This window comes from Orbicella faveolata, unplaced genomic scaffold (genome assembly GCF_042242905.1).
Source record: "Orbicella faveolata isolate gen_17 unplaced genomic scaffold, um_ofav_v1 contig_1, whole genome shotgun sequence".
Lineage (NCBI taxonomy): Eukaryota > Metazoa > Cnidaria > Anthozoa > Scleractinia > Merulinidae > Orbicella > Orbicella faveolata.
Genome location: NW_028301536.1, coordinates 2,170,786 through 2,191,280, shown reverse-complemented (window position 1 = coordinate 2,191,280; position 20,495 = coordinate 2,170,786). Strand labels below are relative to the sequence as shown.

The window sequence follows — 20,495 nt, the reverse complement described above, 5'->3', positions numbered from 1 at the left end:
ATCAGTATATCAATATATCAATACATCAATACATCAATACATCAATACATCAATACATCAATACATCAATACATCAATACATCAATACATCAATACATCAATACATCAATACATCAATACATCAATACATCAATACATCAATACATCAATACATCAATACATCAATACATCAATACATCAATACATCAATACATCAATACATCAATACATCAATACATCAATACATCAATACATCAATACATCAATACATCAATACATCAATACATCAATACATCAATACATCAATACATCAATACATCAATACATCAATACATCAATACATCAATACATCAATACATCAATACATCAATACATCAATACATCAATACATCAATACATCAATACATCAATACATCAATACATCAATACATCAATACATCAATACATCAATACATCAATACATCAATTTATCAATACATCAATACATCAATATATCAATTTATCAATTTATCAATTTATTACATGCCTCTGTCTCACAAGGACTGGGAACTACCGAATTCACGAATTTGATTGGCTGAAATCGATATTGAAAGCGGTCTAGATTTTCCATCTAGACCGGTAATGTTTTGCGGTGAAAAAGTCGCAAACTTTAATCCAAAATTATTGGCTATTTTCTTCTAACAATATTTACAAAGAGGACGAGAACACTTCGGCAGAGTTAAGTTCAGTTCATCACCGTTCGCAAGCAAAAGTTCGGCTAGTTAACAAACCAGTTTCATTGAATAAACAAGGACAATTCCCTCGGTCGTGTGTACAGACCTCACTGCGTTTGGTCTGTACTCACGACCTCGGTCAAGATTCTCCCATACAGACCGAGTAAGCTCGGTTAATTTGAGCTACATATCAATATATCAGTCAATCAATTTATCAATCAATCAATCCTTTATTTGGTAACGGAGGTTATGGTGCATACAGTTGTAATATTAGCGGAGCTCCGGCGGCCCGAAGGACCCCTAAGCGGAGCCCCATACCCATATAGGAAAGAAAAGGAAACCCATGCATTGATTTTCTCATGGTTATCATGGCTAGCGGTTGCTTTGGTGGCGTTCGAATGGCTCGATAGAAAACCTGTAAGTTTGATCGAATGACAGATAACGATCTGCACGTGAAATCGAAGCCTGAGGTAAAAGTATTTTTAATTAATTAAGTATCAACTTATAAGTAAAGGTTTTTTAAAACAATTTGAAGTAAAAACTACGGGTAAACGAGCGTGCATTTTATTGTTCTTAACACCCCTTTTTTACATTTTCATACTTTACATACTTTCACTTCTTTGTTTTATATTTATATTTATGCAAAATTTTTGTCTTCACTTTTAAGCTTGATAATGACCGAAGTTCGGTCGAAACGTCGCGCTCTTTTCCCAGTAGTTTTTACTTCAAAGTATTAACTTGTACTAAAAAGGCATTTGAACTGTTGGCGACGGCATAGGGTAAGATATGGACTGGACCAATGGACCCTTGGACCATTGAACTGTTGGACTATTATTTGGACCATTTTCTAGACCTGTTTTTATCAAAAATTAACTCTTAGGGAGGGGTGGGTAGGTATTTTCTTCATCTATGGGGGAAGGGGAGGGTGTAGGGGAGGGCCGGGGAGGGTGGAAAAGGTGACACGAAAATGGCCCTGAAACATTGACAGGAGTGGTATATTGCGGCAATTTGAACCAACAGTCAGCCAAATGCAAAGACGAATATATAAATATCTGTATTTTAAAAATAATGGATAGAACGAGTTAAGAGTACACTGTCTCAAATTTTCTTTTAGATCTATTTTATATGAGGTCACCCACGTACCTTTGAAATCGACCTGTGAAATCACGAATCATTTACCACTTGCTTACTAATTCCCTGGTATTTCCGTTGTTGATAAGACAATTTCCCTTACTGTCATCGTTTCTACTATCGCGCCATCACGCTAGCAGCTGATAGACATCACTGAATTTCCACCGCTATAGCCTAATTCTACTTGGCGACACAGTATTCACATGCTCTCTCACATTTTTAATGTTTTATTATGACAATTATGCCTCACTCGTGATAAGCCATCCTATAAAATAAAATTCTCCCGTTATCGATCTTTATCTTTTCAGTACACACCGCGATTAATACATACATTTTTTTCCCTTTCAGACAGAACAATAACAAACGACTACCATCTTTCGCAATCACATGCGGCAAAACGAAATTCCAGTGTAGTTCCCGACACAATCTGTGTTGAGGATGATAAGGCAATCCCATATAAAAAGGACGGGGGTGCTCGTCGTATCTTTCAGGGGTCAATTCAAAACAGCGGTTTTGGTACCTCTTTAAGGCCCGTATGTACAGTGCAATATTGCGCGCACGATTATTTACTCGACGTGGCTACACGGTTGCAATATTTCGCGCAATATATGATGAGCGGCTACCAAGCTCTCATCCAACCATGTTTACATCGCGCAATCCAAAATCCTTTCCTGCCTTTGTATATCGATAAACGGAGCAAAATTCCGCGCGCTACGACTACTCCTTGCCACCACGCGAGCAATATAAAAGCTGGTAAAAGAAGTGAATGAAAATATCCAGAACAAAACGTTTGGACTCCGAACCACAGGTAAGGCTTAGGAAAAAGATTACTTACCTCTGTAATCGTCAATTAGCATAGTTTCTTCTGCGGCTGACCAAGCCATCGCTTTCTTTTTTGACGACCCGTAAACTTGACTTGAATTTATGTGGAACGTACGACGGGCAACATTCGGATGAGCGGTTAAATTTGAATGTGAGATTTGATTGGCTGAACCCTGAAATTTGGGTACACGAAGAAATTTGTTGCGCGCAACGTGGCAGAAGTTGGACGAAATTCTACTGCTGCAATATTGCGCGCAACAATTTCAGGGGTGGATACACGATGCAGTTGAGCCTGTGGGGGCAATATTGTACCGTGAATCCGACCTTTAGGGTGTTTAGCCTCAAAAGGTCCACAGCGGGAGCTTTTATGGTAGCTTTAAGGGTTTTGAGTCAAAAAAAATTGACATGAGTTAATGTTTTATGTAAGAATTGGTGTCTCTTAGGGGAGAAAAATTTTCAAAGCCACGCCCACAAAACAGGATCTTGGTACCTCTTAGGTATTCTTTTCAAAATTTCGGACGGGCGCCTCCGTCCGTTTTATGTGGGAGTACCCCCTCCCCCCCCCCTCCCCCCCCCCTCCCCCCCTCCCACGCCGGTGAGCGCTAATCTCAATTGTTTATTCATTTAAAAGCACCGGAAGGTAAACTTTAGGGTATAAAAGAAGTATATACCGTTTTGCTTCTATTATCTTTGTCAGTGTAGGTTAAAATTATATATTTCCAAATTACGTTAACTTTGCTGTACTGTGGAAGTTGTTTTCCTCCAAGTGAAGTTACAAACGTTTTTTTAAATGCATATGTTCTCGATTCATAATCTGCTTCCAATAAACAATTTCAAATACCTGTTTACGTGTTTCACCTACACCCGAGGCGTTCTCTAGACCAACCAAAAGTTACTTCACGTGTAATAATATAATTACAAGTTCATCTCACATAATTGTGATCTTCTACGGAGCCGTGCAAGTTGCCAAGAAAAGTGTCTGTGAAGAGGACTTGATAAAGCAAACTACTAGTAGATTTGCACTAAAATAATTAGATTGTTTCGCTCTCCAGTTTAAACATTTCTTAATGCTTAATTTTTATTTCTTCGACTTTTCATAAAAGTTATAGAATAAAATTGTTGTATACGAATTGAAGTTGTTTCACTTCCACCAAGTGACTGATTGTCAAGTTAAGCCCGGTTCTCATTAGCGACATAACGACATCGACATAAAGACATAAGGAAAAGATCAGTTTGATCTTTATGTCGTTATGTTCATGCTGTCATGTTGCTAATATGTCATTCTAGTTATGTCTACATGTTCACACTACAAATATAATGTCCTTTTTACGTCGAATTAACGTTCCTTTTTTGTCGTTAGTGACGATGTCGTTGTCGCTAGTGTGAACCAGGCTTTAGGAACTGAAGATAATGTACATTTCACGACTGAATTATTAGTTGTGTTTTTCTGGTTGAGAAGTAAGGTAAACTCCAGATTTTATATCATGCTTTCACGAACGCTTTTCAAGTGTCAGGAACATTGGAAATCGCGTTTTAGAAGACAAAATCGGAAAAAAAAATGGGATGACCTCGGAGCCCCTTGGAAGCTCTCACCTGCAGCATTCGTTATCCTCGCCGATGGCGTCGAAAGTTTAAAGGTGTACAACCCCCCCCCCCCTCCCCTTTCAGAAATTCCTGGATCCGCCCCTGTACAAGTAGATGGGGTGTCCAGACTTTTATTAGAAGAGCTAAACTGTGTTTTCACTAGGCCGAAAACATGATCAGTCTGATCACGAATGAAACGTGTTTCGTTATGAAAAGTGTTCACATCAGACAGTGCATTGCGCGAATGAAACATGATTATTCTGAGCATGATTAAAACAACCTTCAATTATGATCAGACCAAACACGTTCAAAATGGCGGATGGATGCGGAGAGGAGGCGACTGCCCTAAAGAACCAAAATTGGGGCTATTATGAGGCCAAATGTCTAGTTGAAATATGGACCGATGAAGAAATACGACGGCAGTTATCGGCGATGAATAGAAAGCAGAATATTTGTCGGCACACACGAGGGGACTATTCCCTGCCACTAGTCCCTGCAACTAGTCGCCTGAAGAGTTTACACGAAGGGACTGGTCGCAGGGACTTGTCCCACGAACAGTTCACACGAAGCGTTCTGAGGAACAAGTCGCAGGGACTTGTCCCAAAAATTCAAACTGGTTTGAATTCGTGGGACTAGTCACAGGGACCAAAATTAGCCCCTGCGACTAGATTTTGAAGCACAAATGGCCAGTTCACACGATGGGACTTGTCCCCGCGACTTGTTGCAGCTTTACTCTAATCATGTTTCGGCTTTAATGTAAAAAAAAAGCTATAGACGTATTCGGTTAAAGTGTTTATCCTTGTTGCCACCCAATTCAGATCACGTGTGGTTCTAATTGTGCAATTTGTCACGCGCAACTGAGTGCATGAGTATATGTACAAACAGAACAATTGCAACCTCCCAAATGAATCATCACGTGGTATGAATTGGGTGGCAACAAGCTGTAAACATGTTAACCCAATACGTCTATTGTCCATGTTTGCTTAGTTTTAATCAAGGTGCATGACAACCCTTTGCAGCACTCTCTCGCTTATCATCTGATGGATTACTACCAATCTTTATCACTTTATGCTGCAATAATAGTCTCAAACGATCGGCCAACCATTTGAGACAGAATAGCAAAGATTCAGTGACGTCATCTATTGTTATTAAGATGCCAACCAGAGAACTATTGGTTGGTGAAACAAAGAATTCTTTTGTTTAACGGTTTGTACATTTACATAACAAAAACAATTTTTGTAAGCAAATATCTTTCCTATTAATCACCTTTAATTTTGCAAAAAAATAAATTCAGCAGTTCGCGCAGAGGGATACTTATTAAAGTCGCATGTGGAAAAAATACGCTAGCGAAAAGAATTTTTCTCTTGGGCTCACAGATTTACCTTGCACGTTACTTTTACTCTCGCAGACAACTCAAACAACCATTTCCATGCTAATCTATTTTCTATCGAGACCAAATACAAGCAGCAAAGATATAGCATTTCAGTTGGACCTCGCTAAATCGAATTCGGTTATGTCGAACTTAAAACCATATCCTTGGATTTGCGCTTCAGTCATTTACTATCGGTTATTTCGACCTCCTGCTATTTCGAGCTATTTTTTTATTCCCTGAGAGTTTGGAATAGTGAGTTTCAACTAATTTATTAAGGACTAAACGGGGACTAAGTGGCAAAATCAGACAAATCTCTCCCATGCCAAATAATGTATAGCAACTGAGGGAATCTCTAAACACAAAGTTCTCGAATAATGACAAAAAAATAAATAGATAAAATTCCGCAGGTTTATCGATTATATGTTCTTTGTGGTGTAACACGTTTAGGTAAAACCAAAACTCCGTATTTCCCATTCCCTGTTCACTGTTCTTTCGTTCCTTAGTCCTTGGTCCCGATTCCTATTCCAATATTTTTTTGTTTTACCATCGATTGGTCACGTGTCTTGTTACAGACGTGGTCATAAGTTGCAAGGTCATCGTAATGGGCCGAGATTTCCTGATCGCTGCAGTTCTTGTTCCTCTTGTTTGTTTCTTACTTTTCAAATTCCAAGATGGTGATTTTTTATTGATGATTTATGAGAGGATCGGTCAAGATCCAGCGGTTGCCTTGCGCGGGAAAGTGGTCTGGATTACTGGCGCTTCGAGCGGTATCGGTGAATATTTGGCTTATGAACTAGTCAAATATGGCTGCAAATTAGTACTGTCTGCGAGAAGGAAGGCAGAATTAGAGAGAGTCAAGAAGAATTGTGCAGGTGGGTTGAATTAAGATAAAATAACTTGGGCAAAATAGGTTTGCATAAATTAAGTACGTCGTACTATTTTAATGGTAAGCTTTTGAGATCGCCTTAAAGCTCCGGGCCTTTGAAAATTTTACCACGGCCAGAGGACGGACACTTGCCCAGCCCCGGACTCTCTGGCGCAATCTCTGCCCAAACAAACGATAGCTCCCCGATTTATTGTCTAGAGCTGAGCTGTGGAACAGCTTGCCATCTGATTCGCGACAAGCAAACTCCCTGACGGGGGTGCTCGTCGGAATTTTCTTGTCTCCTATAAAGAGGTACAAATTCTTACATAACACATTATCTCCTGCCACATTTTCCCGGCTCAGTACTCTTAAAGGTACTGTAAAAGCTCCCGCTGTGGACCTTTTGAGGCTAAGCATCCTAAGAGGGACCAAAACTGCGTTTTTAACCCCAAAAAGGTACGAGGAGACTCCCCATCCTTTTTATTTGGGAGTCCCCCCCCCCCCCCCCCCACATACACACTCAGACACACACACATCGGGTCAAGGTCCCTGAATGATTTGATTATGTCACCACAGTTTTTCATAGAAGAGCAGCCTTGCAAGGGTAAAGGTAAAAGATAAAGTCTGCATACGAGCAAAGTGGCTCATCAAGCCACAGCTTATCTCAGTTTCTGTTGCATGAAGTGACTAGGAGTATTTCTACTCCCCCCTGGATTACCCCCAGTGTTAAGTTTGCTGGTACCCATTTATACACCTGGGTGGAGAGAGGCACTGTGAGGGTTAATTGTCTTGCCATTAGATTACACAGCATGATGCATGTCGGCTTTATACCAATAATATTACAATATTATTACAATATTATTAGTTAGCTCTTATTAACCAAGCAGGGGGTCTGCATGGGAGAATCTTGACCGAGGTCGTGAGTACAGACCAAACGTAGTGAGTTCTGTACACACGACCTAGGTCAAGATTCTCCCATACAGACTGACTTAGCTTGGTTAATAAGATGTTTATTTTATGGCAAAGAAGAGAAATTTAATTCGTTTAATGTAACTGGTTTGCTGACATTTTGCTTGCAAACGGAGATGAGCTTAACTTAAACCTGCCAAAATTTGCTCGTCCTCGTTACTTTTTTTTGTCATCAGGCTTTTTGCAACCTCCATAAATGATTGAGAAAAAATAAAAGAAAACGGTGAACATTTTTGTATTTGAGTTTGCTACTTTTTCAATGCAAAATGAAAGCGGTCTAGATGCCGGTCTAGATGGGAAAATCTAGGCCGCGGTCAATATCGATTTCAGCCAATCAAATTCGTGAACTCGATAGTTCCCAGTCGTTGCAAGACACAGCCATATAATAAAAACCAATAATATTACAAGTTAGAATGAAATCTCACCAGCAACCATTTCCCGAGTTGATGTTAATCTCATTGTTTTAAAATCCACTTGCTAGATACCTTTATATGATAACTTTTAGACTTTGGGCTCTTTGTGCCACGTCTAACAGGTAAAAAAAAAATTCATGTAAACCCTCTTTTCTAATTAATTTTACTGTTATTGGCTAATTTCTAATGCCCATTTCATAATAAATTTTATGTAAATTTTTATATTTCAGCCATTGCCATTGCTCATGATTCCTCATTTAAAACAGATCAAGATATTCTTGTCCTTCCCTTGGACTTGCTAAAATATGACACACATGAAAAACTGACCCAAGATGTCCTCAAACACTTTGGAAAGGTATACAGTGTTTTTTTCTTGATAATGTAAAGACAGGGTTTCAGACTGTCAAACAAGGCAATTTTGCTGGTATTATACACTGATTCTGCAATGAAAACAACAATTATGTTTTGGAAGGAGAGAGGTCCAATACTCCGCTGGAACCTGGGTTAAATTAGTAGTCAGATGACATTACAAAAAGGTGTTTTGTGATAGACCAGCTGTGTGTACAGGTGTATTTCATAATCTGTCCAATAAATTTACTGTGCACAGTTACAATAAAAATAATGACTTTTATATTAGATAGACTCACGAATTATGTAATGAAGTTTTAACAGAGACAAGTTTTGTTTGATGTTTTGATATTGCCATGAAATATGATATTATAATTTATATTAATATTTATAAATAAGTGATTTTCTTGTTCTATGAGGTACAGTCATATACTCAGGTGCAATAGACTGGTTTAGTATAACTTTTGTAGTTAGAACATTCCGGTGTCATTATTTCTTTATTCATGCCCAAGTGCATTCCCAATTTTGCACAATCGATCGTCATGCACTGAACCTTAATAGAAATAAAAAAACAAAGCCCAAGAAAACAACAGCAGATTAACATGAGGCATTTGAAGCAGGACTACCAGTTCAGTTGTTTTCTCAATGTATTAGGTTGACATTCTGGTGAACAATGCTGGTAGGTCACAGATAGCTTTGGTGGAAAAAACATCATTAGAGGTGGATAGAGCACTTTTGGATTTAAACCTTGTTGGACCCATCTCTTTGACCAAAGCAGTCCTCCCGCATATGATTGAACGTCACGAGGGGCAGATTGTGGTGGTGAGCAGTACTGCTGGAAAGACATGTAATGTCATTAATTTTAATTCATTTGTTGGAATGACTAAATTTGACAAGTTTTGGGTTTTATAAAATATGTATTAACTGCATGGGTTTAAATAATTTATTGTTAAACTTGTTTTATAAAACTGAAAAGTCTTGAAAGGAGTGCCAGATGACTGACTGACTGACTGACTGACTGACTGAGTGACTGATTGAGTGACTGACTGACTCAATCTGACTGACTGACTGACTGACTGAATGGCTGGCTGACCGACTGACTGACTGACAGACTGACTGACTGACTCGATTCGACTGACTGACTGACTTAATATGACTTACTGACTGACTGAATGACTGACTGACTCAATTTGACTGACTGAATGACTTATGCAGTCTGACTGACTGACTGACTCAATTTGACTGATTAACTGACTGACTGACTGACTCAATTTGACTGATGGATGGACTGAATGAGTGAATGACTGACTGACTGACTGACTGAATGAATGAATGACTGGATGACTGACTGACTGACTGACTGACTGACTGAATGACTGACCGACCAACCGAACGTGCAGCTGATTTTTATGATGAAATAATTTTGTGAGTGAATTCTGTAGTAATACTGATAACTATGTGTAAAATTAAACATTCTTCATAGGCGTACCTTTTTCAGCAACTTATTGTGCCAGTAAACATGCATTGCAGGTATGTACTAATAGGACACAAATGCTGCTAATCAAAGTGCATCTGCAAGCTACCTGTAGAAATTACTAGCAGATCTAAGCACATGGCTAAATTGCGCAACAACATACCTTTTTACTTATTTTTTTTTTTTTGTTAAATTAAGACTGTCTATTTCTTGTTTTATCTTCTTTTCTCACATAATAATGTCCAAGGAAACAACAATATTTAAATTGAACTTCATGAGGAAACAATAGCTTGAATGGGGTATAATCAGGTCGTGTCTCAAGTGAGGCTTCAATCACCCACAGACTAGACTTGAGAGAGTGGTGAAAATCAAGCTTGTTAAGTCTCAAGTCAAATAGAAAATTTTGAAACATTCTTTAGTTCTTTCAGAATTATATGCTTGCTTGATCCCACAGGAAACAGTTAATTCTGTTTCCCCTCCAACCCCTGGCCAGTGCTCCCTAATGGCTCTGTCTTGGAAACAACACTAAGTCTAATGGCCAGAAAATGCATCAGGTACTTATGGCCATTATCATTTTGGTAGGGCTACTTTGATACTGCACAGCTGGAGCTGGCTGAGCACAACATCCATGTACAGACTGTTCTGCCAGGACCTGTCAAGACAAACATCTCTCTTCATTTTTTCACTGAGAACATTGATGAAGTAAGAAAACAATGTGTTTTTGATCGATATATCTATAAAGACTTGTAACCCTTTAAGGATCGCTCAATCAGGATACAGGAAAGCCATTGTTTTACACCCAATCCTCCCATCACGCACTGCAGTGTTTGTGTTGGCCACTGTATGTTCTATGACAGATACTGACATCAATCAATCAATCAATTAATTTATTGATGTCGTGCATGGGATTAGGTTGCCCTCAGTATCTGAGCCAGGGGCTCATGTATAAAATGCATGACAAACATACCGGTAATAATAAAATGAGAGGAAAAAAACTAGTTAAATATCCATCAAGTAGATAAAATACTAAATAAAAGTGTAATTTAGTAAAACATGTAATATGAAGTAACATGGAGCTATTGATATACATTTACACCAGTAGACATGGTATTAAATGGTCATGCAACACTTTCTCATGATATACTTAACAAACAGATTCCATGTTGCCTTGCATCTGCTCAGTAATACTGATCACAGATGACATCAAAATCTGGTGATAACAAAAATGTGGCACACAAGGCGATAGCCGAGTGTGTCACTGATGTTCTTACCACATTTTGACGTTGTCTGTGATCTATTACTGAACAGATTCATGGTAACATGGAAATGATCTATTTGTTTTATGTAATAATGAAACAAGGTACCACAGGAAAAGCTTTTTTAATTCACAATCTCTCAACTTATATAAACTCGAAAGCTGGGCCTCAGTTGCCCACTTTGACAAAGTAACACAGAAATAACAATTTGAGAAAATCTATGGTCTACACAATATGAAGTAATCTGATTGATTATTATGCATAGCAAAGAATTGTGATTGGTTCAGGGAAATCAATTGGCACTGTCAACCTTGAATAGAGCATCACTTCTCATAGAATGAAAACTTACTGGGAAAGCAGAATTTCACTGCGAAATCTACAAGTCTTATAGAAAAAGCCTGAAAAATCAAGTCAGTTTTTGTCATCAGAGCAGCCCTGTGAGCTGAAAACCCGGACGTTGCCTTGAATATTGCAGGAGGAAAATATATGCTTGGTTCAAAACTTGCAGTTGCAGTCAACATTGGAGGCTATTCAATTAGAGTTTTGAATGAAAGGAGCGTTAGTGAAGGTGGAAATTTGTGTCTTCTGTGACTTCTGTGTTTGGTGATTCTCAAATCAGTTTGATGTACTGTCGGAGACACTTTCTAGCTGCGATACAGTTGGCCGTGAGCTTTGGTGAGCCTATACTTTGCCTGACTGCTGTGCCCTGAAACGGACTGGAACATTTTGTGTCGGAAAGCAAGGTTAATTGTGTTAACTTTACTTTAACTGATTTTAAGAAGTGATGTTTTGATGTTTCATTCCTGACATCAGTCTGTGTCAACAATTATTTTGAGACTGAAAAAAGTTGAATTTTTTAAAAAATATATTCTCCTAAACATTTTCATTTTATTGGGTTTGTTAAATTCGAGACAAAGCAATCCTGGTTTCTTACAAGACCAATTTTGTGTTTGGCTTAGTCTCACTCGAATGCTGAATGGGACAGCTTGAGTATTTTTTCTGGGTCATTTTCTAAAAAGAAACGGCTTTTTTTATCTTCTCACGGCCTTGGCAAGGCATTTTGTACCTTAGTTATCTTTCACCCAATCTTGTAAAATATTATCCAAATTCTGAAAGCTTTCCGTCATTAAAAAAAAAAAAAAACAGGGAAAATGTTTGTTATATTGATGTCATCAATTCGTCTTCCCTTTAATAGATCATAGGTGAGAACGAATCAAAATGCAACAAATAATTTGACGTATTATATAAAATGGAATATCCCACTTGCCAATTGTATTTTCTTGGTATACACACATCTATAGGCTTTTGTGTGTGCCAACAAAATAAAAGTGACTCGTGGAATATCATGGTATACCACCACGAAGCGTTGCCTAGTACCTTGTATGTCCAGGGGCGTGTAGAAAACACAAAATGACAAAATAACGAAATGGCACTTCTTGGTTAGGTTAGTCTAAATATCACCAACTGGACAGTGGTTAGCTCTCCATAGTTGAGAGGGTTTATACCCTAACATACATTGACTCTTATGGGTAGTGCCATAATAATAATAATAATAATAAACGAATCTTTTGACAGGATTAACCCATCAGTGCTATAAAGGGTTATAGCGAGTTTCGCCCATAACGAGTTTCGCCCACATCGTTTCGCCCAGAACGTGAATGGTTTCGCCCAGAAGTAAAACGTCTACAATCTAACTCAAAAAGCGTCAACCTAAACGTGCGTATGCACAGAATAAAGGTTTTGAAACGAACACGTTATCACTTTCACTGTTGAAACGAACAAGTTATCACTTTCACCGTTGAAACGAACAAGTTATCACTTTCACTGTTGAAACGAACAAGTTATCACTTTCACTGTTGAAACGAACAAGTTATCACTTTCACTGTTGAAACGTACACGAAAGATAAGTTACGAATACGGATTCGCGAATACTAAAGAGAGGAATCGAGAGTTTTTAAAGATTGTATTTCTGACATAGGTAATGGCAACATATATTTTGAAATGAGATTAAAACTAGTATAGTTCATGAGTGCGCGCGCGTGGAATAGCTTACTCCGACAAAGCGTGCGGTATGGAAAAGGAAATTAGAGGCCTGGGAGGCCAGAGGCCTAGGAGTCTTCCCACGTATGAACAGAAAACAAAATTCGTCTGGGCGACTGTGTCTGTCTGGGCGAAACCATTCTCGTTCTGGGCGAAGCGCCTCATGGGCGAAACTCGTTATGGGCGAAACCCGCGGTTACCCTATAAAGTACTGTTATCAAAGGGGTCCTGTAAGATTTAAAAATTTAAAAATTTAAAAAAGATAAAAAGTTAAAAAGGCAAAACTAGTACATTGGGAAACATATAAAAACGCACGATTAAAAATTACAAATAAAAATGTTCGTTGGCCTTTTGCCTAAATAAAAGCCTAGAGTTCAGAGTTCTTATGTCCGCCGGTAAACTGTTAAAAATTGAAGCCCCTAAAAACGAAAAACTCCGACGACCAAACTCCAAGTTCATTTTCGGCAGTTCGATCGAGGAAAATCTATACTGACAATTTTTAGACAAACAATGGCTTGTCTGGGATGTCAACTATGTTAGACATCTCAGACTTAAATAAAAAGGTGTAAATAACTTGCAAGGGTTAAGCGGCTTTTGACACGTGTCTCTGAAATGAAAGAAACACTTCGTATCCCGAGCAGGATTCGAACCTGCGTCTCTCTGCATACTACTAGTTGGGCGTGATATCCACTACACCTTCGGGCAACCACGCTGGCGTAATGATGTGAGTTGACTGAACGCAGCCAATCCAAGGTACATTTTTCCTAGTTTCTATTTCTACTTGTTATCTTAGACTTTGATTGGCCAATTGAAATGAGAACAGCGTGTCATGTAACTCTAATGCCCAAGGCATCTAGACATGAGTACTACAGTGCTGAGTCGTGTCTACGGGACAGAAACCGACTTTGTGTGTTTACAATGAAGAGCTATCAGCAACTGGCATTCAGTAACGTAACTGTAAGTGTAATCGCCATTTGAAATAAATTTCCAGTGACTTTTGCCCTTGCAGAAGTTTAAGGATCCACCTGATATATCTGGCTTACAATTAATGTCGACTGAGCGCTGTGCAGAGTTAATGGTAGTGAGCATGGCAAACAACTTGGATGAAGTTTGGATTTCAAGTGAACCGGGTCTACTGATGGTCTATTTAAACCAGTACTTCCCAAACCTTTATAGATGGTATGTGTTGCTTAATTAATGTATCAAGTTTGTTTAATTGTGATGTGATATAAGTTATGATCAAGCTTTCCTGAAAGCACTTGAAAAACTAGTGACTAGTTGTGATAAGTGAATAAAGATGTGAATTCACTTATCACCACTCGCAATGGCTACAACAGTGCAGATTGTAGCAGTATGCAAGACGCCTGTCACATATGAACTGGCCTTGCTCTCCATCAGTTCTCATAGCTCGCTTCCCGCCCGTTGTTCGGGAGTTCATGGGTTCGATTCTTGTCAGGGCCTCGGATTTTTTCTTTGTCCCACGCTCGTGTCATGTTGATCAATTCACCTTCCACATTGTCACAAGTTGTTAGTATGTATGTGCTATCCTATCCTTGTGTTTCTTGGGGGCAAGTACCTACCTACAAGTTGAAACTAAAGACTCCTTCACTCCCATCCAAATACAATCAACAGCCTCGTCATCTTTCATCCGTTCCTAGAGAAGTTGGTACTTGTTTTTAACTGTGACCCTGAACTCCTTTAGCTTCTTTGCATCATTCTTTCAGCTGCCCGATTTCAAAGCTATTACGTCGAGGCGCTGCTCCAGTCCAGTTTTTCTTTAGTTTTAGCTTGAGATGTGCAACAGCTAAGTCTGGTCTGAAGCAACATCCGCACCTCTTTTTACTCTCACGTCCTGGAGCGACTTCTGAATTTCTTTCCAATGCAAACATGGTCAGTCTGATTTTCTGTTGAGTGGTCTGGTGATATCTTCGTGGTCTTGTGAACCATTCTCGATTGAAATGGTCACTGATCAATGACCATTGATCCGTCTTCTTAAGGACCTTCTCTCCCGAGAGCTGAGGCGTCTTGAGTAATTTCTGTTTCTGTAGCAGGCTACCTTTTTATGGGGAGGGTTTGTTAGCCCCACGCCCAACCCTCCTCCTGTCTCATTTGGGTTTGGGACCGGCAGTGGCAGAGTCCAAATCACTAGGCTGGGATGTGATGTCCAATTAATTACTTAAACACCAACAAAATACGCATACCAAACCATTTTACTTTTACTATGAAAGGCGCGATTTATTACGTAGCCATTGGAAAGGTCATCGTTTCACCTGTGAATGTATCATGTACTCGCGCGAAAGCTCACCTGGTGTTTCATTGGTGTTGGTATGATAAATCAAAAACCGCAATTTTACACCCCTAAACGAGACAAGGAGCATCCCCACCCCTTCAACAGCGAAGTCACCCCCCGGGCTTTGGCCACTGTACCGTGATTTTAACGTTGTGGCATTAATATCAAAACCACTTTGTCATGTCTTTTACTTGCAGGTTTACTAAGATGTTCCTTATGGAAGCCACAAAAACAATTTTGCAGCATAAAGAGAAATCTGCAGCAGAACTGACCAGGGAGTCATAGACTAAGGAAATGGAATGTAGAACAGTCGTGAAAATGTAACATTGTATTGCCCCCTTTCCCTTCTATATGTGACTCTCATCGCGCAGAATTGTGTGACACATCTGGGATATTTACGGGTGCAATGGCGCTAAATTTGAAAGACCGAGACGACAAATGGCATGACACAATAAAGAAAAATGGCCGTAACAGGCAAAGGTTCCCCTGCGTTTTATTCTGTCACGGCTCGACTATAAAATATGGAAAGGGTTGCATATGGCTTTTAAAGAAAATATTTTCATAATAAAATAACAACCATTTTTGACTCGGTACCATCTCGTTAACCTTTATCAATTTTGTGTTCAACTTGACCTACTCTGGGTAAATTTGAGTATGGGAAATAGCTGTATGATAACTTTGAGACCGAATTTCTTCTAAATGAAGATGTCAGCTCGTTGGGTCCCACATGGATATGTTTTCTTAAAACGTATAAAGGACTCATGCAACATATGAAGGGAATCCAATGTCTAGAAATAGTATCAAATCCAACATTTCTGGAACATACATTTTCTCTCTTTGATTCCTCGCCGTCCCAAGAGCCTTTGGGAGTTGAACTGATTCATTTTGAACCTCGTGCGAGCATATTAATGACTCTAAGCTCCGCCTCTATGAACAATGGCAATGTTTCGGCTCATGCAAGCACGAAATCAGTAATAGCTGTGAAATGGCGGCATAGTTAGTGGAGGGGATAAACGAAGGCTAACATTTTACGGTCTAGCGAGTTTTGTTGTGAAAGTATTTTATTGAAAGTAATTGGCGACGTCTATGCTTGCATAAATTCCGCAACTGTATCTTGTGCGTTGAGACCAGTTAACTTAACCATCTTCATTTACAAAGCATTCGAAAGAAGTTCACCAACAGTCTCTTCGCTGCGAAGTAAATCAAATGTGTTCCGTTCAAGAATCGCAGCGAGTTGATCGGGAGCTCTTTGTAGAGCTCATAGAAACCCTGATTAACCCTACATTCTTCCACATGTCTACTCCTTTTGTTGACGGTTACAACCCGATGTTCTACCTCCAAATCAGCGGAGAGGGACTGGCAGTTGCGACGGTACGTCAGCGGAGGAGGGGAGGGGGATACTCCATTATATGGGCTATATAGGGTATGTGCGGCCCCAAATGGTGTGGTTTTTCAGCCATTTTGTTCATAAACAGGGTACTTCATATGGGTAAGTTTTTAAGAAGAAGCCACTTTTTCATCATTATCGAAAAGAAAAACGAGAAAAGCCCTTCACAAATTATGTTTATGGTAACTTAACATTGGTCTGAACTAGGGAACCAATCATAACGCAGGTCTGAAACAAGGTTTTGATTTAAGGGTCAGGTCAAATAGGGTTTCGAATTTTTGGTCTTTGTGATGTCCTACATGAGACGAAACAAATAATGCAAACAAACTCTCGAGAGTGCGCAGTACGGACTGGAAATCATCTTTAAGACCTATTTTGATTCAGGCCCGCTGGCAGACGGTTTTTTTTCCCCTAAGGGTGACTTAGACGAGTGTTCAGCCATCGCAAACGCAAAAGGGTTGTATGGCCGTGGCCGAGTAGGGAAGAGGGCGAGACAAGGCCGGTATGCTCGTCCCATTCCCCTCTAGGCTAAAGCGTCTCGCCTCATAATCCACCGTAGGAAAAATGATGGCGGCTGTACATTTTACCACAATGCCTTGCGAACCTAGCAGAGCCTTAAAGGCAAAAAGAAAGCCAAACTTTTACAATATTTGTTCCTGTACCAAGTTCATTAAGTAACCTAGGTTTGAAGATTTTATGACGTTTCTGTACGTTTTTATGAACGTTGTTACGGTTTTCGTGCGCTAAGAACTATGGGTATATGTACCAGTCGCCATCTTTTTTCCCACGGAGGATTCCTGCTGAACAACAGACAGACTGTCAGCAGCCTATTTTGATTTAAGTCAGTTTCGTAAACAATTTATTCTAGCTTGCTTCCTATTTCTCACCGCTGGAAAAAGACCTAAGTTGACTAATTTAAGTTCGGCCGCTCATACCCTACACACCCCGCAAATTGATTAACAAAGTAAAAACCTAGTTGAAAAAAATATGTAAGCAAGGTGGTTTGAAATTTGACTTTTCAAAATGAATTCAATACGTAGTCCAAAAATTGGAAAAACCTAAACCCGATTTGATTAAACTTGATAACTTGGTATGATTTGGGTATTAGTCTATAGATAAGTAAGTAAGTAAAGACTTTATTTATGTATCATTCACGGGGACAACCAACGTTAGCGCAGCAGAAGTTAATCAAACATTTTATCCAGTAGTAAAGTATAGCGCTTTTAAGGTGTTGATGATGTCTATTTTTGTGGTCTTTTTAGATATTTTCTTGCTATTGGTAAAGAATCAGGCCGTATATCTTTCTGTATTCCTGACGGTGTCGGAATGAAACCACGAGTACAGGTGACCAATGAACTCTTCTTCAAGCTTGGAACAATCGTATCCTTGTGCATGAAAATCTATTCAAATGTAAAGGCAAAGGCTTGTACGAAAAAAACATCATCCCGCGCTTTGTTTAAAAAGGAAGCTTTAATTTGTGTTACGTTTTTTGCTGCAACAAGTCAGGGCGGTTTAAGAGAACGATTCGCACTTCCCAGTGCAAAATTTTTGAAATCTATTTTCAGTTTCGGTGCGCATTACGCTTGTGTCATATTACGTCGTCACATTTTCGTGACCTCATATGTCGTGGCAACCAGATTTTTTTCGCATATTGTTTCACTTTCAGCGACCTCACGAAAATAAAACCAACAGATGCGACAATGTTATCTCAGTCAGGCATCTAAGCGCTTACAATAGCCACTCCCTGTCAATAGAGTGAGTGCATTGTCACGCAATAAAAAATAAAAGTAAAAGCCATTCAGTGGATAATGTCAAGAAATTGTGATATTATAGACGATAAATAAAGAAGACAGTTCTCCGAGTTTAAGGTGTGTGCGTTGTCCCAAAGTTGAGATATTCGTCGAAATGTTCCGTACAAAATTATAGTGCCTTGTATGGAGTCGCCATGCTGGAGGAACTCCTTAGTCCTCCAATATGGCGGCCGGAAAGACATTTGGAACTTACATTGGCTATCTAGACAAATGATTATCTGATCCAAACCAAAAAACATCTACAAAAGCACTTTTCCTAATACTTTACCTCCTAAAATGGCTAAAAATCACGAGATAAGTGTATGTTCTTCGACAAACGCGATCTTAGCTTCATGTCACGCACCGCCATGACTCCGAAATTCAAAATGCGCTGGTTTCCAACCGAAGGACGCTATTGAACTGTAAATTTGTAAACAGATATAAATTTAGTCCCTCTAATGCCTGATGAGGATAAAATCTTTAGTGGCTCTTTAGTTTTGGATTTGAGAATTTGATGACGTCCGCGGCGTGAACACACTCTATAGATTTGGGATAATTCACCCCAGAAGAGGTTCATGGATCATCCGTTCTTGGCTGCAGGCATGATCATTTGTCACTGTGCTGTTTTAAGACGCGCCAGGTTGACCAATTTCTGATTTCTCCTAACAATATTAGTGTGCTCTTAAGCAGACGGGTGATGAGAATATAATCCATTGCCCGACATTATTTTTGAGGTACAATCATACCGTAGCCAGATTCACAATTCAGAAGCCGTGTCTACTGTCCTGGGCAGAGGCTCTCGATGGCGATAACCGTTAGCCGTAAAACGAGTCAAAATTTAACCGTTAGGCGAAAAAATTGTTAAGTCAACCGTTAGCTGTAGAAAATGTTAACGGTAAAAACATTTTAGCCACGAAAGTGAAAGTCTCAAGATCTCTTGTCAAGACATTTTGTGCCTTGTCTTGTGGCTTGTAAACTATATTAGTCTACAATTCTTATAACAAAACCGTTCTCCTTCCTGGAATGGTACTAAGACCTTAACTATGTTTTACAGTAATCAGATTAACTGTTTTCAACTCTGAAAGTTAATTCATAACTTTTTGAAACAGTGGAAATAAATTTCTGGTTAAGATTTCTGCTGACCGTAAGAAAAATAAATTAACTCTTAACTCTCTTAACTAGCAGTAAAAGCCACCACCCCATTGATACCCTCTGGGCATGACAACTTGCAATATTAAATCACTGATATGATATATCGCTGGATGACGGAATTTGTGTACTGTAAATACCTAATCGTACCTTTTTTGCTGCGCTTCGGCGGCATATCAGACTCATTTCGTCTCAGTGGGTATTTTAACTGGACTGCATCTCGCCAGAATAGAAACCATGGCTCGACCAAGCGCCTGAAATGCAGTCGAAACATACCGGAAAGGTACGATTTGTTGAAAATACATTTCTTTTAATTTAATGTTTTTGAGAATGTGGGGTTTTGTCGAAACAATTTGTTTTCATTGCCTGTTGGAATTTTGCTTCAGTATTTTCGTCGTAAGCTGCTCCAGTTTGAGTGAAGTAAGACAGTGTTTAATTTAGTTATGTCCAGCTTTATATCACTGACCAAGTTGTGTTCCGCTGCTTCTTTTACAAGACCTCCACATTACTCCGCTCTAAGTTTCATATATGTTGGATATATTTGGATATAGCAGCGTTTCAGGACTTCAGAGTTTCCCTTCTCTTGCCACACGCTTGCGACGATTTCGCCAGAGTATATCTCGACCGAAATGTAAAACAAAGTAATTGCAAGTTTGAGTTTCGCCTGAATTGTAAGCAACGCTTGATATTTTATCAAGGCCCAATAAGTGGCAATAAAGTTTATGTCTGTAGATGCTGCTCAGTTTTGTTTGTGTAAAAATCCAATAAATTGTCTGTTGTCGATGAAGAAGAGCGCCAGCCGATGCGTGTTTTGTACAGTCAATATAACATGACAAATTGGACTTCTGCACTTTCGTGTGAAATTGAAAACATACATCGAACTCATATAATATCTCTTGTTCTTAAATATGTT

At 39.2% G+C, this 20,495-nt stretch overlaps 1 protein-coding gene across 1 annotated transcript; it reads left to right on the top strand.

Annotated features, from left to right (window-relative positions):
- The first annotated feature begins 6,176 nt into the window (after positions 1–6,176).
- LOC149117693 (dehydrogenase/reductase SDR family member 7-like) lies at positions 6,177–15,849 on the top strand. Its single transcript, XM_089284559.1, has 7 exons — positions 6,177–6,473; positions 8,079–8,203; positions 8,851–9,043; positions 9,680–9,726; positions 10,253–10,372; positions 13,976–14,145; positions 15,454–15,849. The coding sequence occupies exons 1-7, from the start codon at positions 6,203–6,205 to the stop codon at positions 15,539–15,541; spliced, it is 1,014 nt and encodes a 337-aa protein (XP_089140685.1). The 5' UTR covers positions 6,177–6,202; the 3' UTR covers positions 15,542–15,849.
- Positions 15,850–20,495: the final 4,646 nt, after the last annotated feature.